This window comes from Microtus pennsylvanicus, chromosome 6, assembly GCF_037038515.1.
Source record: "Microtus pennsylvanicus isolate mMicPen1 chromosome 6, mMicPen1.hap1, whole genome shotgun sequence".
Taxonomy (NCBI): Eukaryota; Metazoa; Chordata; class Mammalia; order Rodentia; family Cricetidae; genus Microtus; species Microtus pennsylvanicus.
The window spans coordinates 18558027-18585886 of NC_134584.1; the positions used below are offsets into that span (position 1 = coordinate 18558027).

General features: G+C 34.4%; 1 protein-coding gene across 4 annotated transcripts in view; it reads right to left on the minus strand.

Annotated features, from left to right (window-relative positions):
- Cdh12 (cadherin 12) overlaps positions 1 to 27860 on the minus strand; it is a 788260-nt gene that overhangs the window by 19585 nt on the left and 740815 nt on the right. For all 4 annotated transcript variants that reach the window (XM_075975840.1, XM_075975839.1, XM_075975838.1 and 1 more), the window contains 2 exons: positions 25352 to 25539; positions 9572 to 9825 (listed from right to left, as the gene is read on the minus strand). In XM_075975840.1, the coding sequence (XP_075831955.1) occupies positions 9572 to 9825; positions 25352 to 25539 (442 nt within the window). The remainder of the gene's footprint in view (positions 1 to 9571; positions 9826 to 25351; positions 25540 to 27860) is intronic.

A 27860-nucleotide genomic window follows, 5' to 3' on the forward strand; every position in this document is an offset into this window, starting at 1 on the left:
AAGAATAAATAAATACTTTTTATTAAAAATTGTTATATTTGTGTATGTTTATCCTGGATAGTTGCCCAAAGAGTTACACTTTTGCCATTTATTAAATGACATCTCCATCATTTTTTTTAGGTCATTTATCCTAATGACCTAAATTATCCGAATTACCTAATGTGCAATAGCTGTATGCAATGATTATTTCTTCTGGGAATTTAGCAAGATAGAATAACACTTATTTAGAGTGTACAAAGCCCTAGACTCAATTCACAGCACCAAATATAGAAATAAAATTAAATAACATATTTATACTTCTCTATTTTTTCTTAGGTATAGGTATACATATATTAAGAAGAATAAAATAGCTACTTATCTCATTATACAAGCTTTATCTTTTAGTTTAGTGTACCATCCATATGCAGTGTGGTATATTTTTATGAAATAAATCACAAAAACATTAATTTTGTTCATATATGGTATGATTAGTGACCGTGTCATTCCTTCCAATGTCTATTTTCCTTGTCTCCATTGTAATATTGGAAATAACTACAGCTTTAACTAGTTGTGAAAAGCAATACAGAATGTTATAAAAATGAAACGACATAAATAAGTTGTGCTAATAAATTATTCTGATTAACTTCTAAGCATACTTTTCACTTCTTCCATCTTTCTTTTATGCATTTTGGAATCTTTTAAAATTTATTTCTTTTTATTTATGTTACATCATCTGTTTGTCAATGCCAAAAATATTCTTTTCACACATTTATGCTTATTTTGGGCATTAAACTGTGGAAACCATCAACCTGACTGTAGAGAAGTGGAACCACAAGCAATCCTCCCGCATCTTTTCAGCTTTAAACTTTGGTCTTTAAACTATGACTACAAGGATGCAGGCTCTGTCAATCCCACTGATTTTTTAGCCTCTTTACTGTTTAGCGCATCTTATCTTTGATGAGTATCACTTGGTGAGATCTGACACGTTTTCCTCTAGATGATATCTGGGAAGCGTGATTATTACATGCTGCAATATGGCTGACCTTGGCATTTGGCTCAACTAAATATCCTCAGCATCGTATCACAGCTGACCAAGTTTAAAGCTGGAGGCTTACTTTTAGGTTCTACTCTGTTGCCTTTTACAGACCTTAATGAATTCTCTACCTGACTAAAGAAACAATTTTTAACAGTGTCCACTTTTTACTGTAATATTTGCCCAATTAAAAGAAATAAAATGTCTGCAGAATATTGACAAGGCAAATATCCTAACATATCATGATATTTGCAGAATTATATACCTCTAGAGTATTGATGAAATTATCAGGGACTAGAACTTTCAGAATGAACCCTTTCATGCCTTGCTCTGGATGCTATAGTCTAACTTTAATCTAAATGGTCACTTCCCTAAGACTTACCTTTCACTCAAACTTCTGGAAACTTTTATTTAATACCTAAGTGTCACCTCATGCCATTGACTTCTGCTATTTTAGGTTCAGAACTCTTACTCAAAATTTAAATATGCCTGAGCCATGAAAGCCCATGGTGCATTCTGATTCCAAATAAATTTCAAATAACCTTGGTAATAAACATTGTATAAAAGTAATTTAATAACTAATAAGTAAAGAGAAAGATATGTTAAATATGTGTTTCCTCAGTACTGCAAGGTAGTCAGTAACCTACCTTTCAGAAGGTAAAATGTAAATACAGTTAGTTCAGATTAACGACTTGAACCATAATCACCTGAGCCAGCTTTTTTCTGGTGGTGGGAATTGATTGACATGAATCATAGCAGGATAACTTCAAAAATAAATCCTCTAGACACTCCGGGTAGTGGTGGCGCACGCCTTTAATCCCAGCACTCGGGAGGCAGAGCCAGGCAGATCTCTGTGAGTTTGAGGCCAGCCTGCTCTACAAGAGCTAGTTCCAGGACAGGAACCAAAAAGCTATGGAGAAACCCTGTCTCGAAAAATCCAAAAAAAAAAAAAATCCTCTAGACACCATAATTAAATATACCAATAGGATAATATGAAATTATTTGAAAATGAAAAGTTAGGATTTCTTGTTTTAATCTTCATCAAAATCATCAGAGTGTATAGGTCTGCATCATGAGGTCATGAGGTCACTGAATTTTCCTATAAACCATTAGCTTGTCCTAAATCCTTTCTTTTCTCTCCTTTCTTTCTTTTTACTTTTTCATCCTGGGATTCTCTGTAGCTTTGGAGCCTGTCCTGGAACTAGCTCTTATAGACCAGACTGGCCTCTAATTCACAGAGATCAACCTACCTCTGCCTCTTGATTGCTGGGATCAAAAGTATGTGCCACTATTGCTCGGCTTGCCTAAATCTTTTAAGAAGTTAAAAGTCATATTTAAAAACAAGAATATATGTTTTGATTTTTACTCCAACTTGATAAATTGTATATTTTCAAAGTTAAACATGACATATTACAGATTTAGTTAGGTTTCTGCCAAGGTTAAATCATATAAATGTGTATAAAGAATTTAAGTGCTTTCAAGTATTCAATAGACGCCAAATATACCTAGTATTTTAAAAAAATCTCCATTGTATAATTTTACTGTCTCTATTGATTTATTTAATAAATTGTTGAAAATTATAAAATTAAAAAATAAATATAAAATAACTAAAATCTTTCACTCATATAAGTACTCTGTGGTTGTTTGAAGAAAAATATTCTCAATAGATTTAGGCATTTGAATAGTTTGTCCCCAGCTGAGTTTTTGAGATGGGGCTTTGATGGAGAAGTTGAATCACCAGAAACAGGTTTTTATGGTATATGGCTTTATTTTATTTCTAGTTTTTTTTATCTTCCTATGTAATGTTTACTGTTGATGATGTGGGTTCTCAGCTTTCTGCTCCTGCTGCCATGTCTTTCTACCATGATGGAATACTCAATCCTCTGGATCCATAAGCCAAACTAAACTTGTCTTTTTCCCCATAAGTTGATTTTGCTCATCGTGTTTTATCACAGCAACAGAAAAATATACTCAGAATACATTTAAGAAAAAGATGAATCGTGTCTCTTTCCTTGGAATCTGGATACTTTTGTTCTAAAATATCCTTATCCTTACTGAAGCCATCATTTGATACCATAAAAAAAATGTCTATTCCCTCTTTAAACTAAGGTCAGGGAATGTTTAAGGAAATCTGTGCAATTTTCTCCTTCATAACAAATAAATTTTTAGACATTTTATATTGATGACATTTATCATCAATATAATTAAATCCTTAGGCATTTAACTGATGGAAGGCCTAGTCAGGCATGCACATTTGAGTTCAGATTCAAACTGGTGCATCCCTGGAACACCATCTGCACATACTGTCAGCAAACTTGAGGCAGTCTTTGTAACACCCTCTGTATGCAGGGCTAGTCAGGGGAATGCACAAGATGCTGGCCCACCCACATAAACTCATGCTCCAAGCTAAAACTGTGATAGCACTGTTTGCCCACAAATCCCAAGAAGATTCGACTAATTTGTTTTGTTCATGTAAGTTTTTGCTTTGCCTCTGAATTGGAATCACCCCTGTTCCTCCAACTCAGAATCAACACCGAGTATCTGAAGACCAATCACCCTCCCAATTCCTCATTAACCATACTTGAGTAATAACAAAACAGAGCAATCTTACACTCCAGCAGCCTAGAATCTACATCAAACACATGAATGTTTTCATATTGTGGGCTTTATGTTACATAAACCTAGCAACATCTCCTCTTGTCAAACCTCATTTTCTTAGAAAAAAAAATGTTTTTAATGTGTTTTTCAGGTATTTATTTTAGTAAAGAAATCCCTCTGTTCTCTAGTGTCCATAAACACAGCTAATGGAAACTAAATGCCTTCAGCACATTTGCAAGTAGTCTTCATGCAAAAAATTGACTCAGAACAATAATTCTCTTGGGGGGGTCTTAAATACTAAGAATAGCATAGCAGCAGCAAGTCAAACAGAACAAACCCCAGAGAATAGCAAATTCAGCCACTGCTGCAGTTTCTGTATTACGACTTGTCATAATGGTTTACTTTTCCTTGAGTGCCATTGAAGTACTTCCTACTAACTTCTACCTTCCTGATCTCATCATGAACATCAGTTTACCCATAGTATTTCTATCTCGTCATTAACATTTTTGGATAGTGTCTGTGAGTTTATTTCCTGCATATCTTTAAATGATTTAAGAATACATAATGTATGTTTCAGTGGATTCAGTTTAGGCTTTTGTTAAATGAGAGTGGTTAGCTTTATTTATAATTAATGAAATAATCCAGGAATAATAGTTTCTGTCATAGAAACCAAGATATATTTTCTTAGTGTAAACATTAAAAATTCATCCTCATAGACTCTACTTTTCTGGATTACAGTGTAAGAAGTTTTTCATATACTGTTTATTAATTAGAAGATAGAATACATTTTGCCTGTTTCCTTAAAATAATGATTATTTCAATAGATATTAGAATGAAAACAAACAGTCACAAGACAAATTAAAATGTTATTAAAATACAGAATGCCTTTGAGGCTTATATATTATTTCATTTGGTATTTATAATGAAAAAATTAATATATGTATCTTAGATCTATCAAAATAACCATAAGGCTTCACCAATACACATAGGACTAAAGGAAACCAAGCAATGCTGAGAGCAGGAGAAGCAGTCTTCTCTAGGGAAGAGCTCAATTAGTGATGCAACACCAAATAGTCAGTCCTGAGACTATACATACTAATGACATTATATGAACTGAACAGGTTGTATTCGTGTATTTCAGAATATGTCTGTATATACATGTATGCATGTAAAAACAATTGAAAACATGAGGCAATGGAGTTGAAAAAGTATATAGGAAGGTTTGGAGCAAGGAAAGAGGACAGAGAAGTGCGATAGCTATGTTATAATCTCCAAAGTAAATAAAAAATTAAATGTGTATGAGAGCTGGGACACGGTGGTGAGTGCTTTCATTTCTGAAAGCAGCACAAAGGAGGGAGAAGCAGGAAGATCTTTGTGAATTCAGTGCTAGCCTAATCTATATAACTTTCAGGAAATCCAGTAATATGTGGAAAGAGCCTCCTGAAAGAAAGGAAGGAAGGAATAGAAAGAAGAAAGAAGGAATAAATATTATATATTCCTTCTTTATTCTTCTATAAATGTATATGAATATAAACATAAATATATATAAACAAACAGTTGTTTATATAAAAACTATCCATGTAAATTATAATTGTGGTCATTCTGGGAGTAATTCCTAAACTAATTAATAGGGATAAACTTATTTACATAAATACAGGAGTTGAAACACAGAAATCTTTATAGTTTCCTATATGCTGTTCTATCTTTGTGATAGCTCTCATAGCTGGAGAGAAGGTTTATAGGCTAAGAGAATTTGTCACCGTGTAGAGGACAATGAGCAAGTTCTGCAGAGCTACATGGATGGTAGCTCACAGCTATTCAGCAGTTTTCTTCTGACCCTCACAGGTGGCAGGCACACACATGACAAGCATACATGCTGAAAAAAAAAAAGTTCAAAGACTTCAAACAATATGTAAGTCTAAAATACAAAACAAAAGAGTTATTTTACTAGCTAGATAAATTAACACAAATCATGACATTTATTTAAGGAAATGTCTTTACTTTTTTATGATGTGTTAGACTGTATTCGAGATGTATGGATTGCATCAGAAGGAATGTATAGACACAATTCCTCTTGTGGAGTTATATACTGATAGATAAAAACACCATAATAAGTCACATGCTCAGTCCTTAAAAGGTGCAAAAATTATAATATATCAGCTCTTCCTTCCTCTTTTTAGCCGCAAAAAATCTCACACAAGCATGTGAAAAACTATGAATAATTTTCTAATGTTTGTCTTTCCCTTTGGATAAGTCAATTATTCATTTTATAAACAGTTTTAGGGAGGTGGTAATTCTGTTCCAGAATTCTGTTGTTTTGCAGTGCTTAGATTTCTGCACTTGTGATAAAATGTCAAGTTTATTAGATATTATGCTCAAAATTAGCAGATATCCAATGTCTATGTGACTCATGAGATATCTTTTCCTAAAAATGTCAGAATAACAAGCAGAACCTCAAAAAATAGATGCCAGGTAGGAACCAGACTATAGTATAGTTTGTATTTAAAATTGTTCCCGGAAGGCCTGTATAGTCAATGCTTATTTGCTAGCTGATGGGGTAGTGAGAGATGAACGTATCACAAAAATTAAAGATTCATCATTTGAATTATCCCCTTGTGAATTCATAGATGGATGGAATACTAGGAGTTAGGGAAGTGCTAAATAATGCAGACCATAGGTGTATGAAACTGATTGGCTTTCCTTTTCAAAAGCCTTTTCTAGTTCATTTTCTGAAATCAGATGCCATGGGTTGAACAGCTTTGTCTCACTAGAGAGTAATTATCAGAAGTTGCCAAAGTAGGAAAACATAGAGACAACAACTGACTGAACCCACTCAACCTGATCTGAAAATCCCCATTCTCCCTCAAATAAGATATGTTTGGGTACTTTGTCACAGTGCTGGAATATCAGCAACACAACATACCAAACGACAAAGGCTAGCCAAGAGAAGGTAGGAAGAAATGAGCACGGCTGTACTGGTGGTGAAGATGGAATAAGGTCCACCTGTGTCCTATATGATGAATATTAAACCAAAGTAAACCGTTCTGTGGCGGTAGACCAGTTCTTGATAAAGGAATTCCATTTTTGGTTTTTGATGTGATTAGTATGATAAGGGTAACTATGGGATTGGTAATACTTATAAAAATACCCAAAGAGGAAAATCATGATCAAATTCTGCAAAAGATGGGAAAATAAAACACACAAATATAAAATTGAATAATATGATGTAATTTTACATTTTATAGATTTAAGAACATATTTTTTCCTATTATTAATAAATGAGCAAGCATATTTTTACAACAAAAAGATGACTCAGGGCCCATGTTTTCTCAACTGTCATGATTCAAGTTTCTTGTTTACTACAAGGAACTAAGGTTTTGATGTCATTCAGTAATACATCCATCTTTTGACAACTCCTCACAGGGATCAATTAGCTCCATCTGTGTCTGTTCTTTTGGGGATGTAAGTGCTTTTCATGAGACGTAAAGTGAGGATATTATTTTAATTAACTTATAGTCAGACTATCAGATGGTAGCATCCGTGACAAAGCCTAAAGAAAGAGTGGCTGCAAGATATTTCTTTTTTTTTTAATAAAATATGACTTTCTATTGTTTCCCTCATGTAGCCATGTTTCTGTGTTTTCCAGTTCGGAAGTCTGTCCTATTACCTAATAATATAGTTCACTTGCAGACTTCCCACATTTATTAGTTGAAAATATATTCTTGTTGCTCTGTGCATATCATTATGCCTTGTCACTGTTCTTAACACAATATGCGAGCAACTTTTATTAAACAACTCTGTGTGTAATCTAGATATCCAGGGCCATGATGAACATAAATGTTATTTTGCTGAACTATCCATTGTTTCTACCAATAGTTAGACTGTGGAGAGTTAGATATACATTTTCACATTTGTTATAAACATTTAACATTTCTGAAATAACATGTTGTAGAATATTACTTTAACTAGGCAAAGGTGTGTTACGTTAATTTATGCTGTGAACTATTACTCATTCTGTGTAGAAGTGTGTTACATTTATTTATGCTGCATTTGATTCAATTTATAAAAGTATATTACTTTTGTTTATGCTGCTTTTGTTGAATTATGTAAAAATGTGTTGCTGTTTCCCCTTGCCCACCTAAGGTAGATGATTAGTCCATTAAAATGATGAATAGCAAATAGTTAGTCAGGAGAGGAATAGGTGAACCTTGCCAGTGGAGAGAAGAAGGATGAGAAAATGAGAGAAAAAGAGAGGGACATGCTCAGGATGAGAAGTCAGGAAGTTACCAGACAGCCCAAAACTGGGGGAAGTGGAGTGAGACATGTAAAAAAGAAAGAAAGGTAAAAGAAATGTAGATAAAGAGAAACAAGATAATTCAAATTATAAGAGATAGCAAGAAATAAGAGCTAAGGTAAGGCTAACCATTCAAAAACTAATAAATCTCCATGTCATGAATGGGAGCTAGTTGGTGGTTCAAAAGAAAGCCTGTTATGATAACCATTTATGTTCTACAAAAAGTAATATAAATCTCTTCATCAGATGTTTTTTTATTGCCAATAAAATTCAGCAAGAATGAGAAGGGTTTCAGCAACATGAATGACAAATGACAGCATACCAGTATATAGCAGTTTTGTAAATCTTTCACCAATCACTGTATGTCTGTGTATAGTTTTTAAAGGTTTGGTAATAATAAGAAGTATAAAAATAGCTAGTTTCCAGTTAAGAACCTGGAAAGCATTCCACTGAAATATTGAGTAGTTGTTTGTCTCCCCTTAAATTAGTCAGCTGTACTTTTTTTTAGAGTTCCCACTTGAATAAAATATGCTTTGCAGAATATTCCTAGGCACTGTGTGAAGACGTGTAATTGTAGTGGGTTTAATAAAGAGCTGAATGGCCAGTAACTAGGAAGGCAGAGGGTAGGCAGGCCTTCTTGGGACAGAGAAATTGCATGGAAGGAGAAAGCCAGGGTTAACATCCAAATACAGAAGAAGAAGGACATGAAAAAGGAGAGATAAAACCTGTGAGTCACACGGCAATATGCAGATGTTTCGAACTGGGTTACATAAAGTCATAAGAGATAATTAGAAACAAATCTAAGTTAAGACTAAATTTTCATAATTAACACTAAGTCTCTTTGTCATTATTTGGGGGCTTGTGGTCCAAAAAACTCTGGTATAAGATGAAAAGATTGAGTATATTGTTCCAATATCCAAGCCCAGATATAAAAAATGGCATTTCTTATAGATTTGCAAGTTGTGTGGACTTTATCCAGTTAGGATTTGGAATTATGAAGGTAACATTGCTACTTCCTTCCATATTTTATATATGGAATAAGAATATGTGGTCCAACCTTACATGACACATACTTTCAAATCTCATAACTTATTTATTTTCAAAGTCTCACTGTTAGATAAGAACTTGCAGAGAATGGTTCTAGCCAAGAATCTCTCCTATGTCTTGTTTAGCTGCTATTTATAGGAGACATTAGATGTGAGACTCTTGTGTTAATATTGGAATAATTTAAGAATTTTGGGAATGTTTATTTGGAATAACTATATTGATTTGATTTGTGAGAAGATAAGAAAGTTGGTGATGCGGATTATAATGTTAAGGGTGGGAGATTTGTGTTGCCTTTTCTAAAAGAATCATGTCTTTAAATTCTCCCATTACTAATCTTGAGAATTGTTTAAATTTGTGTTGCTCAGTCCCTTTTATAAATGACGTTTGAGTGATATGTCCAGCATGACACCACTGTAAACAGTATTGTAAGGATTTTTACTGGTTTTTTCTGTTGAATTTTATAGCATTACTTCTATCCTTATACTAATAAGCATTCATAAAATTTTGTGGCACATTCCCTGCTATTTCTTGGCCTTACCTTTAGTAATTGTATTCATTTTCTCATGTTGGCATAGTTAAGCTTCGCTTGTCTAATGCCCATTAAAAACTGTTCTTCTTACCTAACAGCACTACTGCCCACATCTAGGTCTTGGGCTGTAACAGCCCCGATGATGGTCCCCACAGGAGTGTCTTCATAAACCTCCATGGTGTAAAGTGGCTTGCTGAACACCGGAGGCTCATCCACATCCAGCACACTAATTTTGACTGTAGCCGTGTCTTTAAAGGGGCCAGCAGAGTGAAAGCGGTGGTCGAGGTGAAGGTTGGAGGCCTCTACTTTGAATGTATATGCCTTCTTCGTTTCAAAATCCAAAGGCTGTAAGAAGGACAAAATGAGGATTCACGTTTACATAGATCTGAGCAGAATTGGTGAATACTGTTTCTAAGCAATCTGTCAGCTGCTCCCAATTAATTACATTTTCAGCTTCCCTTCTTGAGAAACACGGGGCAGAGGAAACACAAGGTAAATATTTAAGAACACTAAAGATCAATAGCATGTAGAAGTAACCTATAATGTTAATTATGTAAATACACAGAATTGAAAATGTCTACATGTGCACATCAAAGTAGACAGGGCAACTTATGTTTCTCCTAAGCAATGTGCAAATAGTAAGGAAAATGCTAGTTTGCTTTTATCCAATACTGACATCTACTGGACAAAAGTAAAGATAGGTGAATTTGGAAAAATAGAGCAACAATGAAATTGGATTGTCTGACTAGATTCCAGGTGCATGAAGAATGCTAGACACTCGCTTTCCTTTTATTTTTCCACTGGTACCATTTTCTTTTAAAAGCCTTAAATGTACACATATTTTATTAGGAAGTAACTATAAAAATTTAAAGTAAGTACAATGGTAATTAAAGTTGCTAACATCCCAGGATTATATGCAAGACCAATGTGTACTGAACTGCATTGTCAGAACACATCACCAAGCATCACGACCTCTAGCAAATTGGTAAATTATAGATGACCTTGAAAGTAACCTAAGAAGAAGTCAGTTGTGCATATGCACGGATACAGTTTAGATGGGTCCCACATGCAAATATCAGTTCTTTCATCTCCATATGACTAAAATCATTGCTGTCTAGGAACACTGTGGCACTTAGACACATTTTGGGAGGAGTGGCTGTAGACAAGGAATCTCATTATGTCACTTAGGCTGGTTCTGAATTAACAATCAAGCAGTCTCAGTTTCCCTAGTGCTGTGATGACAGGTGGGTCTCATCACACTCAGCTTGGTGTCACATGGGCCGCATAACATAGTCCATACGAGCCCAAAGGAAAGCTAGTTGCCTGGAGAAAGTAACAAATAACAAATATTGCTCATGTTGAAGAAAGAAGAAACTGCTACAAACATGAGAATGTTCATCTTGGAAATATTAGCACAAGACAAGGGAGAAACACATTTTTGAAGGGTCTTCGTGAAGAACAAAGGGGTTAGAGAAACAGTTTGAATTCTTAATATTGTAATTTACTTTATAAAAAGGGATTTTCACACTTTCCTTTTAATGGGGTACATGCTGGCGGTACATTATGTTTCTTTTATCTTAACATATTCTAGAACAAAGCCATAGTGTATAATTAATACATTTAAAGAAGTAAGATTTTCATCATGCGCCATTTGAAAGTTCTGAAAGAGAATTATATATAACATGGGAGGGAGTATATGTTGATTTGAATTAAAAGTTAGTTTTGTAAATGCTCAAGATTCTGGATACATTAAGCAATATAACGTTGAAAATAACAAAAAAAAACCCACATTTGTTAATGCCAATCTCACAAACACTTATTTTATCAGCTTAGTTGTGTGTTTTTCCAGAAAGCAGGCAATATCTCCATCACTGACGCTTGCTCCATTTCTGCTCTCAGAGTCAGCATTGTCATGCAGGCAAGAAGGAAGTATCGTATATACCATAGTAATGGCACAGCTTAAGTTTTAAGAAGTGATTAGCATTTTAAAAAGTGCTCCTGGACAGTAAAGAATTACAGATACGCAATAAAAACAAATCCAGATTAGTCACAGGGTTGGATAAATGTATGTAGACTTGGAAGAGAGAGGAAAATGAGTATAGAGAGTCATAAAATAAAGTTAATGCTTTTTAAAAAAGGTTAAAATCTTTAATGAGACAGTATAGACAGATTAAAAGGAGTAAAGAAAAACAAGCCACCTAAAGATGTACTATACACAAAGAGTCTGGATTATGTATATTATTGTGTTATATTGAATTTTTTGACTGTGAATGAGCTATGTATATTGTATGGAATGCTAAGCTAAACCAACGTGTATATTATAAATGTATCAATATTCCAAATTTGGGTCTAAAGATATATTGCTTTGGAAAAGAGGTTCTTCTTTTGTTTCCACAGAAGATAGATTGCTTCCAGACAAATATGATTTGATGGAACAAGACCCCATGAAAGGTTGCTGTAAAAACCACCACAAAGAAAATAATTTGGCCAGCAAACAGCAGGAAGCAGTTTGGTGAGATATAACTATGCCCATATTCCAAAATATTGTGCATAAATATTTCTTTACATTTAAAGGGGGATATGCTATAAAGATGGATACTTTGCATTGTTATGGATCTTGGGTTATTGATATTAACCTAAAAAGTTTTAGGTCAAACTTTTTATAGGTATATGACTGCTCTTGATAAAGTTATTGTGTTTATTCATGTATAATTAAGAAATATAGGTTAATAGATAATCATCTATAATAGTTAAGCTTGTAGTCATGTTAGTTAGATTTTCTAGATGTATAGAGATATATTTCAGTTAGAAAGGTACTCTTCAAATCTTTCAGAGACCTTCAGAATATGGCATTTAAAATGTTTAAGAACATAATACTTTTAATGACAATGAGACACATATGCTCCTGGCAGCACCAATTACTTCAAGAGGAAGATGGGTATCAAAGAGGTTCCTTACGGTGTTGGTTAGCCATTTGGTCAAGAAACTGCTCTTGCTTGGAATGCTTGACTAGATATGCAGGACCCACAGAGAAATAACTGTTGAACTTGCCAAAGGTAAGATTATCCTTCAGGGTTTCTGCTTCATGAAATACTCTGCAAGACATTCTTCAGGATACAGAAGAAAGTGACTGAACTGTCTTTGATATTTCCTGGTTCATGGAAAAGTCTCTAGGCTGAAGATGGATACACCAATGGTACAAAAGAACTTTGTGTGATTGTCTAGGCAGTGAGATGTCTCTATCATTTCTACAGTTTTAGAAGTTGCTTACACTGTACTTTCTGTTTACTTAGGTAATATATCCTCTGGAGTCCTTGATGGAGTGAATAAATTTATAGTTATAGTTTTCCTTAGTTATGATAAAAGATAAAGTAGATATAAATACTGTAACTGTAATTCTTGCTTGATAACTGTTTTGTTATATGTATATTTACTACGTTAAATTTAAAGCCTTCCTTGTTGTTTAAACAGAAATGCAGAAATGATATGGGAGGTTCTTCTATGTGTTGCTTTTATTGGTTAATGACTAAAGAAAATGCCTTCGCCTGTTGATAGGGCAGAACTTTGGTAGGCGAGGATTGAATGAATGCTGAGAGAAGGAAGGTGGAGAGAGAAACCATGGAGCCACCACTAAAGTCAGACATGCTGAAACTTTGCTGGTAGAGCACAAACTCATGGTGATATACAGATTAATAAAAATGGGTTAAATTAATATGTAAGAGTTAGCCAATAAGAAGCTAGAGCTAATGGGCCAAGCAGCGATTTAATGAATAGAGTTTCTGCGAGGTTATTTTCAGGTGTAAGCTGCCAGGCAGCAGGGAAGTGGTCTCTCCCTACAGCAAGGACACAAGTATGAGTATGACATTCTTTTCACTTTTCTCCCTGCTTTCTCCTACAAATTGAAATGCTTATACTTGTGCAACTATGAAAATTCATTCCAGATAAACCTGAAATTCATTTATTTATTGATTTTTTATTGCTTACAAACTTCACCAGTCTGAATGAACTTGGATCCCTACTCATATGTCAATTTCAAGCAAAGAGAGGACAGTGAACTTCTGAATCCCTTTCTCTTTTCTAATAGTCATTATTTTGAAGACAGGCTAGACTATTCCTTTTCAGAACTTCTGATTTAAAACAGTAGGCAAAACTTTAGTTAAGGTTAAGAGAGAAAGAGACAGAGAGACAGACAGACAGAAAAGACAGACAGAGATAGGAAATAACTTATTTATATGTATAGGTTTGTTATACAACTGAAAATTTACATACTGACATCTGGAGAGAAAAATTTTAAGAGAAACACCACAGTTACATCCCAGTCATGGTTCCTTCTTCAAGGCCCTGACACTTAAGCAACCTCTCCTCACAAAACGCTGCATCTCAGTAAGAGCAGAGAGAATCAGCAGTCAGCCATTTGATTGCATGTAACCACTCATTCTTCTTATTACCATCTTAATTTAGGGGTAATGAGCTTAATTGGCTAATGATCCCCATAAAGTGCCAGCATTTAAAAGAAGTACAAAATAATCAAGGTTCATTTAGAATTTTAGAAAATGAACTATTCGTGATGAAATTGAATTTTGTGAAGCTGAGTGTATTTCATTTTTGCACAATAAATACAAAGTAAATGCAAACCTTCTGACACTACTCACAGCCCAACAGATCTTAAAAATGTTTCTAGATGGTTAAGAAAGTGATTGGGAAAATAGACTGGCAGACTGCGTGTGACAACGTCCGTTCCCCTTAGCTAGAAATACGTCACTTATAGTCAGGTTTGCAGGGGGAAAATCACATTGTAAGGAGCTATGCCATAAGCGCTGACAATTTTACTAAAATGGAATATTTAGTTTTAATATCTCCCTAAATAAAAAAGAAGAATTAGGCTGGGTAGTGTGGCACACCTTTAATCCAAGCCGGAGGCAGAAGCACACAGATCTGTACCTTTGGGCCAGTTTGGGATACAAATTGAGTTGCAGGACACAGAGAAATCCTGTCTCAAAATAACAATAAACAAACAAAAAAATAAATAAATACATAAGAATTATTAAAGCTATATAGCGACTTTCCCCTTTTACATTTTTGTTATGTCAATACTATGGAGAGTATTACAATCAGATAATTATTTTCTCAACATCAATGATTGTAAAAGTTGTTAACCTTTAGGTGAGTTATTCTCCACGTGATTCTAGAGTTCCTGCTTCTACATAATATTATGTAGAATTTGATAGATTTCATTATTGGCTTTTTGATGAATTTAAAACTAAGTAACACGAGCACACAGAATGCACCATCATCGTCATCATCATTATTACTCTGTCCCCAAGGATGGCTAGCATCTGTATTGTGTGATCCAAAACTGAGTGTGGGAATGGCCTTTTAATAATAGCATATCAACCATCAAGCTATTAAGTGTTAAAGAAAAGCAAAGTATACAGTTATAAGGAAGGTACCTATTCATTTGAAATATGATTGATACTCCAACTTAATTTCTTGATGTTTTCAAAGCAAGTGAAGAAAACAGCCTGGGCTACCTTCTCAGAGGCTACTTATGAGGAAGGATAGATGTATTCATATAGTCAGTCACAGAAACGATAGAAATTAAGGATGATTACAGACCAAAATCTAGTGCAAAAATAAATATCAGCACTAAACCACAGGCAAATAAAGTCTGGTGGCAATTGTATGCATGGAAATGGTCCCTAAGGTTCATATCCTGGCAGCAATTCATAATTCCTGTTGAATAGTCCTGAATAAAGGACATGGTCACTAATATTTTGACCAACAACAATTATCATTTGTCAATCTTTACATCCTCTTGTCCTTTTGCTCCATATTTCGTGATGAACATGCATCATTTTTCATCAACACAATAAGGCAATCAATCACTCTCACAAAAATACATCCTGCACTAAGAAGATTCTGCCTTGTAGAGCTGAATAATTCTTAATAGTCATTGAAATGGTATGTTTTCAAGGAACTCATGATCAGAAGGTGTCATTATCTGAAAAGGAAGAGATCACTTGTGGACAAAGTATTTGAAACAGAGTTTTTAACAGACTAAGCCAGGACAGAAACATATTGGCAACATCATCTTGTAATGTAAGCTTACTATTCTTCCTGGAGAATAAAGATAAAGCAATCAGAAAGACGTTGGTTTTGGAAAGAATCAGTTTCAGAGACATAGGTTTACGTTCAGTAATCTCAATTTTTTGTCTGAAAATAGGCACAAGAGACTGGGCATATTTCACAATCAGAGTGCAAGTGTTCAAGTCAATATTTCAATAAAATGTGAACAAGCACTCAATAATTCAAAGATGTCTCTGTACCAGGTAAGAATGCGCCTGTAAGGGAGAAACAGACTGAAACGTGAACTTTTGAAGTAAAATTCCTCCATATGTGTATGTGTACAATAAAAGCCAAATTTTCAAGCAAAATATTTTCTAAATAAATTATGTAATTTATTAAATACAGTTTTCTTGCAGCTTGTTCAAAAAATCTTAAAACAAAACTATTCATTAGATATTCAGTCATTTTTTTCGATGCAAATATTTTTACTTGATTCCACATTTATTACAATACTGCCAAATATTAGCAGTTTTAATAAATTAACTTAAAATTAAGTGGCACTATTCCAATGACTGCAATTAATGACAATAATATTAAAATCCATCCAGTAGTTGATACAACGCAAACCAAATCAAATACAAAACTGTAAGAACATCTAGTACTTCTCTGCACAGATCCAGCAAATATTTTCCTAAAAATAACAAAATATCTAATAAAATACTATATTATTGATTTTAAAACACACACATGTATCATTTAATACAGTATAAATAATTTCTTAACACAGACTTTTTCACATAGTAGAACACCTATGCTTTTTAAACTTAGGATTTCTAGCAAGCTGCATCTGCCTGAAAGAGTTTTCTTTCTTCTTTGAACCACATGTTTTCCATTTGTGTAATTAACTTTATTTTTTAATATTTATAAAATATATCTAGCTTTGCATTTCATGCGATTAAAAATAAAAAAAATCAATATACCAAAAATGAGAACAGTAAGCCAACCTAAAGTACTCCTTTAGCCAATGATAATTTAAAACCGTCTATGTACTGGAGTGATATTTTTTGCTTATGCAGTAAAACTATAAATGTGGTGAACTACTTTTGGGGACATAAAACATAATGAAAACAAATATTTTAAAAGCATGTACCATATGCATCATAGGAGATTATAATCAAATGTTTGCATTTTGGTAATAAAGAAAGAAGTAGGGAAAAGATTAATGAAAACTTTCATCCTGCAGGGCTTTCTTTGTAGAAAGAATAAAGTGTAGAACTGCAATCAGTCTGGTGTCCTGTAATCTTACTTATCTGTGTCTGCTGAATATACCATGAATGGCATCAGAGACTGTGAAGCCTCTTCTGTACATTGCTGGGGTTGAATGGCAGAGAAGGACTCACAGAGGACATTCAGATGGAGCTTCATACACTCAGTTCCGGAGCAAAGGATAGAAAAGAGAAGTAAGTGGGACGGCAGGAAGAGAAGCCGATGCAAAGTTAGAAATGAGGAACAAAGTAGACTTAGGTCAAAATATAGGCTGGATAGTGGAGTGCTAACTGTGATTCGGAAAAAAAAAGCTGGCAAAAGTAGGTCCAGTGACTGGAAAGCAGGTTCGCCAGATTCATAGTTTAGGAAGTGTGAAGGAGAAAATAGGAGGAGGAGAATATTTTTTGCATTTATACCTACATTTTATGTGAGGCTTCATATATGCGTGTATATCCATGTGGAGATGTATGTGTATGCATTTATACCTTATTATGAAAGGCTTTTTATTTTATATGAGGTCCATAGGACATGTCTTCCATTATTGCTTTTCATCTTATGCTTTTAGGTAGGTTCTATCCCTAAAACAGGAACTCATCAATTTACTTAGACTCGACTGGCCTTTGAACCCAATGTATCCACCTGTAACAGCCTCCACAGCATTAGGATTGTAGTCTCATTTCCAAACTGAATATGGATCTGAACCAAGTCCTTGTGCTTAAATAAAATATCCTTTATCTACTTGCAATAATGTCATATCTCTAACTCCAAATATAAAAATTTCTGTAGAGAGCAGATATGAAATATATTGCTATATCGTTTGAATAGTAAGTCAAACTTTAAGAGTTTTAAATATAAAAGATAGCACAGAAATCTACCTTGAGTATTGCAAATTTTCAATAATTTAGAATTGAGGATGTTTAGATGTCTAGAAAATTGAATTGAGGTTTTTATGATATGTATGTGCGATACATACATTCATAGTGACTGACAAGAATATATATCATGCGCTGATTGCCACATGCATGCTGTGCCTGTGGCGGTTAGGATAGTGCATTGAATCACCCGGTATTAGAGTTACTGACAACTGTGAACTGCCACGGGGGTGCTAGGCCCCTTGGCAGAGCAGAGGGCACTCTTAACACATAGCCATTCCTCCAGTGCCAGTTAAAGTGTTTTTAAAGGAGAATCCAGATACATTTTAAAAGAGAAACCTAATGTTCATAGACACAAAGATTAGGTGTCTATGACATAGCAAAGTAGACACAAAAGTGATTAGAGAAATAGCAGATGTATGTACAAATTTTGTCATGTTTCAGAGTTTTTCTCCAAACCAACCACATGGTGGTGCTAAACTACCGAATTACCTGAAAAGGAATCTAAAGTCTTCAATATTGCTAAAAGGAAGATTTTGGAAAGTTACCGGTTAGTCAGCAAATACATTATAAAAAGTTTGCAACAGAATTCATTAACACCTGCCCATTGTTTGCATAAATAGTAAGTAATGAATTTAATAATCCATGCTGGAAATAATTCTGCTTTGAATTTAATGTCTTCTATAGTTTATATAAATGTTAAATAGAACTTAAGCCAGCTAGTATAACAACTTAAAGATTTTTGAATTTGTAGAGTTGCTTAAATTATAATAAAGAATAACATTTTGATTCCTTACTTAACAAAGTTATATTATCACCTGTTGGTTAATAAAAGGTATTTTATTGAAATAGTACAGAATTATTGGTGAAATTTTACATGTTACTAAATCAGACTTTCTGTAACATAAATGTTCATTCTAATATTATAATTACACAGACAAGAGATAAACCACCAAAAAATATTTCCTTGAATAAGTTTGTAATTTCTGTTTTGAAATGTTTTTAATTAAATTAATTATTTATTTGTATAGATATTAAAAAATACACAACTTACTCTCACTTATTAATTATTTATTTTAAAAATATAATTCATGCAGCTTTTAAACTATCATATTTTCTTACTCAATGTTACCCATCTCTCACTTTTTACATGAGAACAAATTTGATGACATTTTTATTCTTGTTTTGCTAGCATTCCTATAGCTACAGTTCTCAACAATGTTTAAGATGATTTTGATATTTTATTCTTAGCTCAGTACACTATGATATGAAGTGAGTCAGTGTCCTTATTTTTTTTCAATATCTTGTGCCTTGAAGAAGTTTTTAAAGTGTCATGGTGTTACTCTGAATTTAAAGTGACAGAGAAATGACATTCTGTCTGAATCTTCATAAAATGAATAAAGGTTGAGTTTAAAACTAAAATAAATACGGATGTCTTCCTCCATTCTCCTCAGCGCATATAAACCTGAGCACTGTATTCATCTACCTACATCCCTGCTCCCCCGAGGACAAGAAGGAAATGAAAGTAGTAAATAGGAAGCAAGGGTAAGATAAAAGATAAAACACAATGGAAATGTTCACTTCACAGCACAGAACATTCTAAAGCTTAAAGCAGATGCTAAAAAAGAAAATAATTATAAAAAGCAAAGAACCTCACACTTTATTCCTTAGTTGCATCTCTGAATCTTTTAATTGAAATCTAAAGAAGTTCTTTTAAAAGCACTACATATTCATTTCTCAAATAGAGTTTTGACCTTCTAAATGAATTCGGTGTATGTAAAACTGTGACTGATGAACTTCATTTTTCACTGAAACCCTTACATTAGGTTTCCATGTTGAGATTGCAAAGGGGGAAATATTCTAACTAATTTTAGAACATAATGTAACCTGAGGTTTGTATAGACTTTTGTTTTCATCTTTATTTTCATCAAGTGACTTCTAATAATAATAATGTCAAAGTGGCCTCCTACTAATATGTTGATTAGATGTTTGAAAATTCGAAATATACATTTGCCAAAGAAGATAGACAATGTCCTTTAAAAATTAATATGATTTGTTGTTGTTGCTGGGTTTTTGTTGTTTGTTTCTGTTTCTGTTTTTAAATGAATAATTGATACTCCATTGTACCTATACTTTGGTTGAGGGACATTGAAAAAGGGCATCATGAAACTATTAAAAAAAGTCATACCTGAGTGAAGCAACCCAGACCCAGGAACACAAGCATGGTATATATTCACTTATAAGTGGATATTAAGTGTTAAGTGTAAAGGATAATCATACTACAGTCCACAGACCTTAAAAATCTGAGAAACAAGATGGGCTCAAGGGAGAACACATGGATCTTCCAGGGAAGGGGAAAAAGATTATGCAGGTAAATAGGGGAGTGTGTAGGAATAGGAAAAGAATGAAATCAGGGAAGGGGTTAGAAGGAAGTAAAGAGAGTATTAAAAGAGGTTATTGGATATAGGGGAGTTAGTGTCGCGCTCCGTGGTCCCCGACTGCTCTCTATGCGCTAGAACCCAGCTTGCAAGCTTCGGGCAAGGGGCTGGAGGTTGAGAATACACACACAGAGACAGACCCACTCACAGACCTTCCAACACTGGTACCAAAATACCCTTCTTTAATAGCACAATGGAGGCTTAAATACCCTGCAATCAATGGCCAACAGGTGAAAATCCCATCCTCTGATCCTCTAGGCTAGGCACAGCTTCTAGTAAATTCGATTAGAAGGCTCTAGACAGGGAAGAGGAGCTGAAGGCCAGGACTCAATTGGTCCCAACAGTTAGGGAGAGATATGGAAACCTAGTACAATGAAAAACACCCTGAAATCTACAAGGATTACCCTAGAAGAGACCCCTAATAATGGGGGATATGGCTCCTGAACTGGCCATCTTCTATAACCAAGCAAGGCTTCCAGTGGTGAGACTGGGACATCAACAAATTTGCAAAATTGTTGACCTACAATTTGTCATGCACACAAGACAAGCTGGCATAATGGTCACTCAAATGCCGTAGGAGTGGCCAACTCATGACTGGTCTAACTGGAACTAGAGGTAGGACAGCCCAGAGTCAAAGGATAGAACCAAACACTACTGATCAAAACAACAACAACAAAAAATAAAAACTAAAAAAGAGTCAATTAAATTATTCCTAATGATATTCTGCTATACTCATAGACCAGAGACTAGCCTAACCCAACAGAGAGGCTTCATTCTGCAGTTAATGAGACCAGATGCAGGAATCCATAGCAAAAATTTTGTGCAGCTTGTAGAGCCCCACTGAAGATGGGAATGAAGGATTTTAGGATCCAAAGGAGTCAGCGATACCACAAAAACATAGAACACAGACAGAATCAAATAACCAGGGCTCATAGGAGTTCACAGAGACTGAAGCAACAATCACGGAGCATGCATGGGTCCCAGCTAGATTCTCTGCATGGATGAGGAGATGTGTCAAGTCTTAATGCAACATCAAAAAAAGATATATATATATATATATATATATATATATATATATATATATATATATATATAAGAGTGGATGTTGATCAAGTTAATTTTGGAAATTTCAAAAATTTTTCACCTGTATATTTTTATTATTTAAGAACCCTTAGCAAAGGTTTTAATCAAGAAATACATCTATGAGTGTTCAGGTACAGAAAAATCTTTTTCCCCCCATACAGTACAACATAATCAATGAGTGATGATACAGAAGTTTAAGCTTTCTTGCAACATCTGCTGCATTTTTTTTATTTTAGGTATACTCTTTACAGTTACTCAAATGAATGATAAAATTTTCCAAGGAGGCTGAGTATCTATAAAAGCGCACTTTTCTCTTCAAAAATACAGCAGGATCATCATCAGTTCATACATCTCATGTCTGTAAGCACCCTATTCCAAGCCTACAGCAGTTTAGTGGATTATGTATATGGTACCATCACTAGGCTATTTCTTTCCTTTCTCCTCAGTCACAATTTTCATTAATGCAACCCGAGTGAATGAGCTTTGGGTCTATGAAAATGATTTAGTCTAAACTCATGGTTGTTTATCATGATCAGTGTCAGAGTCGTACCCTGCTTATAGGTTTTCCTCCTCCTCTTGGGTCTTCTCTCTTCCCAGCATCCTCTCCCCACGGCCCTGGCATGACTCTTTCTCTTTGTCAGTATTCTTTATCAGAGATTTTGGAAAGATTACTGCTCAGGTTTTCTGGGAACATACATTATCCGAGCACCACAGTGTTAAGCTTGCTTCCTTCAGCTGCATGTCTTTCTTGACCAATTCTCTAAAAGACTCTTCCCTCTATGTGCTTATTGACACTTTATAGCAATGTATTTACTTCCAGCTTTAGTTTACCACTATCAAGTCAGCCCACTTCTCAAAACTGCTAGAAGCTGTACAAAAATGTTTCTATTTCAACTTTATCTTCCAAGTCTTGGGTAAGTCTAGTATTCAGTAGCTGCTCCACAAATGTCTACTGAATTTTAATTTGTTGTTGTAAAATTTATGGTGATGAATTAGATGTAAATATTGATTTTAATGTCAATACAATGAATAATGTTCTATTACAGGAAGAAACAAGAAACATAAAATAAAATGGATGAAAACCAAACAAATACTCTAGAAGAGAAGCAACCAATGGTCATTCACAGATATGATGCCTATGAATCACAATAACCTACAAAGCACAATAACCCTAAAAGGTGCAGTAATGGCACATATAACTTACATGTAAGCAATAGCTTACTAATTTAAGTTAAGGCCCACTGATCAAGAGGGAAGTCATGCCTGGTACCAGACAGCTCGCCAACTACCCTTGGCTAGTTAAGTCATGGAATTTGGAGGAAGCCTACAACTGCTTCTTTACTAATCCATTATTATCCCTAACCCCATAATACTTTATTCCCACAGAAGAGATTAATTCTCACATCTCACTAAGGAAGCTCGTCTTTCGGACAGACAGAGAAAATATAGAAAACCACAAGCAACTGAAATGCAGAATTGTAGAGCCCAGTCCTGATGGGTATACCACTATACAGTTTGTAATACTGTTGAAAGATGGGGAAAATAGTATGCAAAAACCAAAGGAAAATGGAGTTTGATGTTTGATGTGAGTTTGTGTCTCCTAGGAATGTCACAAGCTACAATAAACTCTCATCAATATCAGGGATTAAGCACAGATTAGCATGGCGACCATAGATATGCTAAAGCACATTTTTGGATGGGTGGTTTGGGAAAAGTCCAGAGGGCTTCTTCCCAATACAAAGAACTATGGGAATCTGAGAAATGTTTATAGTGGGAGAGTATACCCCATGGAAGAGCAAAACCACAGGAGTTAGCCCTGAAAACATGAGATGGAGTTTTTCACTAAACCTAAAGCTTTTCAATTTAGCTATGCTGAATTACCAGTAATTTTCAGGAACTCCAGGCTCATTGCTAGAATTCCAGAATTTTACTGTGTGTGTATGTATGTATGTATGTATGTATGTATGTATGAATGTGTGTGGGGGGTGTATGTTATTCTGTGTGTATGTGCGTGCATGGGTGTTTTCCTGTATGTTATGCCTTTCTTGTGTTCTTTCTTTGTTTCTTTTTTTTTCATTTTTGTGTGTTAGTTTGTTCATTTTGTTGTCCTCTTCTGTTTGTCATTTTTATTTCCTTATCTGTTTTCTTAAGGAAAAGGGTATGGAGATGAGAGTATGAGAGGTTATGAGAATCTCGGATACTGTGGAGGGGAAGAGGTAAGCCCTGATCAGAATATATTGGATGTAAATAATTTTACTTTCAATACAAATTCTTCATAAAATTCTAACATCTCTTTAGTACAAGCTGCTTATAAAATAAAACACACACACACACACTCCAAACTTATGATAGCCCAAAATGAATTTCATCTTTCAAAATGGAAGTGAAATAAATATCCAGAGGAGAAAACATCAAATCTTACAGCTAAATGTCCATCAACTGTAGTTTATAATGTAATTTTATACGCTGCAGAGCTTCGGCAATCCCATCCCTCTACGCTGACCCTTGCAGCTCACACAGCACTATCTTAGCCAGAGGTTTGGTCCACTGCACCCAGCTGATGAATCATGTATGTCCTGACAGCTCGTGTTCTGATGCCTCCACCAGTTGAGACTTTACCTTCACAGCCACAGTCAGGAGCTTTTTAGTGTCTTTGTTAACTAGTTTTATGTCATTTTGACCAAAGATAGTTAACTGAAATAAATGAACCTCAATTGAGAAAATGCCTCCATAGTATCCGGCTGTAGGCCACTTCCTTATTAGTGATTGATGGGAAAGGAGGCTAGCCCTTTGATGAGTGGTGCCATCCCTCAGCTGGTGGTTCTAACTTCTGTGATATAGCAGGCTGAGCAAGCCATCATAAATAACCCAGCCAGCTTATTATTACCCTCCATGGCTTCTGTATTAACTTCTGTCTGTTTGAGTTCCTGTCCTGATTTCCTTTAGTGATGAACAGTGCTGTGGAAGTAGAAACTAATTGAATTCTTTCCTCCCCAACTTGCTTTTGATCATGGTGTTTCATTACCATAATAGAAACCCAAAGACAGTGCTTTCCTATAGGTACTTCTTAGAAGTGGAACTTTGTTCCACAGTTCCTAGCTTTATCTGCTTTCTGTATATCCTCCTTTTGTCTTAGTTGGGGGTTTTATGGCTGTGGAGAGACACCATGAGCATGGCAACTCTTAGAAAGAAATCATCTAATTGGGGTAGCTTGATTCCAGTTTCAGAGATTCGATCCATTATCATCATGATGGGGAGTATGGAAGCATGCAGGCAGATCCAGAAATTAACCTAATCTATGAAACATCTAATTAAGACTGTGTTCCCATGTGATTCTATATTCTGTCAAGTTGGCAAAACTAAACCTCACTCTCTGTCAGCACCCTTTTCCCTAAGTATTCTGTTGCATGGCATCTCTGTTAGCCATTCTGTCTCTGCCTCCCTGCACCCTCTCCAGTTCTCCGGTACTTCCTTTCCCAACTCCCGTTCTGTTTATCTTCCTTTAAAACATTTTACTTTTTACATAATTATTTAAAGATCCCCTCATCACTTTCTTGCTACTTCCACAAAATAATTTGTTACATTCATCTTCATTTAGATCTTTAGAAAAATGGGCAGAATAAAGTCAAATTCCTGATAAAATACTACACAAATCACTTCTCCCATCAGACACAGTTCATTTTCCCCAAAGAATCCTCATAAGCCAGATCTTAGCTTTCGATGCTTATGTCAATTCTTTTCCTTCAAGCTTTGACTAGAATAGCAATATAATAGTAGTCAATGGCTTTTCTGTCCTAAATCTTATCTACACAAGCTAGTAGTCTTTTAAGGTATCATTAACAATTATGCTTAATGCAAATTACATATGTGCTTCTTTAAGTAGTTACAATTTGATCATTTCAACTATGTTAGTGTAAGCAGTTTTCTCTATACCTTATTTAAAAATTGATCTTAACATTTAAAATGTTACTTGACCAAACTAAGAGGTCTTAATGCTCTACTGAAGATATACATCTATAAACATAGACATACATTGTGTGAGCATATATTTCATAAGTATTTCTAGTTGTAGAAAAGTAGCTATGTTTCCCTGCTTTTGCTTTTTTATTTATAGTTTGTCAACATTCTGAAAATTTGTTTATATACCTTTTTCAATTTGATGATTCCTTCTTGTGTATCTTCATCTGTGACAATGTCAAACAAATTTCCCCCATCTCCTGGAACAATGTTGTATTCAATTTCAGCGTTTTTTCCAAAATCAGGATCTACTGCCCTTATCCGTCCAATCGCTGAACCAATAGGAGAAGACTCAGGGACTTTCAGGTGGAAGATGCCTAAAAAGAGACACATAATTTGCACAGGCATAGGAATCCGTTTGCTCTGTTTTAAAATATAGATATCAATAGTAAATCACTGATAGCTTTATAAATCAAATTCAAAAATATTTGATAGCTAAAGACTATAATTATATGTAATTGTTTCACTATTTATTTCAGAAGGTCCTGATGTAACATTTTAACTGAGCACAGTCAGTAATGGAGCATAATAAATCACAACTACTTTGAGAAAATATTCAAAGGCCAATTGTATCTAAGTGGATTAATTATTAAACATGATCTTAGACGCATTCCCAATCAGTATCAATCAATACCAATAAAATAAGGTAGGATGTAAAACACAGAGAAACCCTAGATAAACACAACATAGATAAATACATAAGTTGTATAGTTACCAAAATTACCTATATTTAGATATTTTATTGTTTTAGTGTTATTTTTTAAAAGAATAATATATTCAATAATTTTAAGTCAAGCAAAAATATTCTGTTATAAGCTATATATAGTCCCAAAATTTCATTTCAAGGAAAAGCTAAATATAAAATGCTGTAGTGTAATTTCAATACATTTTAACCTGAATTAACTTGGAACATTAGAAAATACTTCAATATATTATTTTAATCAAGATTTAAATTTGATACCTCAATTACTTTTAGTATAAAAAAATGGACAATTAAAAAATGGTAATTTCTCCCACCAGGTGGAGCAATACTATTACTGAAAAATTGACATTGGAACAGAAACTATTGTAAGACTTTTAATGAAGTGTAAGTCTGAAAAATAGTATTATAAATATAAATTTTGACATATTAAAAGTTCTGGGATTTCAAATAAAAGTATGTAACTAATACAGCACACAATTATCTTACAGTTTTTGCATTGCCTCAAAGCCCAGATTAGTGTTTTAGCCTATGTTCTGTTGTTACAGTGAGGAAAGGACAAAAATGGAAGGACCAAATAAAACACAAAAGACAAAGTCTTCATTTGTTACTGACATTCCAAGTTCAAATTTCACTAATGGGCTTTGAACAGCTCTTTCCCACTATGGAAGTATCATGTTATAGATTGTATTTTCACTTTCTAGTTGCATCAGTTAAAGTTAAGATGGGAAGATAATCAGCATCTTTCTTGTACAATGACATTTCTTTAGGAAATCATCTATTAGGACGTATAAAAGAGCATTGTTGAATTTCAGTTACTTTCTTTTTTACTCATTATGTGTAAATGTGTACAAACTTTCAAGTTTTTGTGAACTTAAAGAACATGGTCATTTTCTCAGACAAGATGTCTATCCTGCCTTTTTAAGATATGTTTGTATCCAGTGAACATTTCTGCAATAGAATATATATTTGACTTCAAATGCTTAAACATCCACCTACTGAAAAATAAGTTACTGCTTCATACATTGTTATTTATTTCTCAAATTGCAAAAACTTATAAAAGATTTTGAAATTAAGGCAAGTAGTAAAACAAGAAAATAAAACAAAATGGAAAACCAAAACAACAAAAAACAACCACTTGGCAGATGGCCATGTTTTCCATTGTGTCTTTGCAGATTAGGATAAAAGCAGACATTCAAGTACAGTAAGATTTTTGTAGAAAAATGTGTGTAACAGAGGTCTACCCAGCTTGGGTCTCCTACTTTGTGGAAGAAAATGAGAACATGAGCACTACTAGATATGGTTAAGGAAAAAAAATGGCTTGTTGTAAGTAGGAAGGAAAGAGTAGCTGAAGACATCTGGAAGAGTCCAGACTTACTTAAACCATGAGAGGAGAAAAGGTGAGAGGGGAGAGAAAAGAAGAGACAGAAGAATTGGCAAGCTTACCAAGAAAGGAAACATGGAACAAGAGGAAAAGAGGCCAAAAGAGTGTGTACTCAAAATGACTGAATAATTACAGGCTCAGAAACTGGGGGAAGAGAATAGAAGTCCATTCCCTGGGCTGGAGATGTTTAGCATAGGGGATAGGTGCTTAGAGAAGCCATAGGTACTGGGTGATGCTGGAAGGGCTGACCAGAGTCCATTTTGATATGTTTAATAGGGACCTCACTTAGTCATTTAGTCACTTGCCCTGGGATTGCCTTTAAACCTTTAAATCCAAAAATGAAAATATTTTCTTTCTTTCTTTTTCTTTCTTTCTTTCTTTCTTTCTTTCTTTCTTTCTTTCTTTCTTTCTCTCTTTCTTTGATTCCGTGTAGATTTTACATCGTGCATCAATCATCTCCTCTCCCATGGCTTATGCAGTCTACTCTTGCAACCTTCCCTCCCAAAGCAAAACAAAATTTAAAAATAAGACCAAATAAAAATCCCAACTCTTTC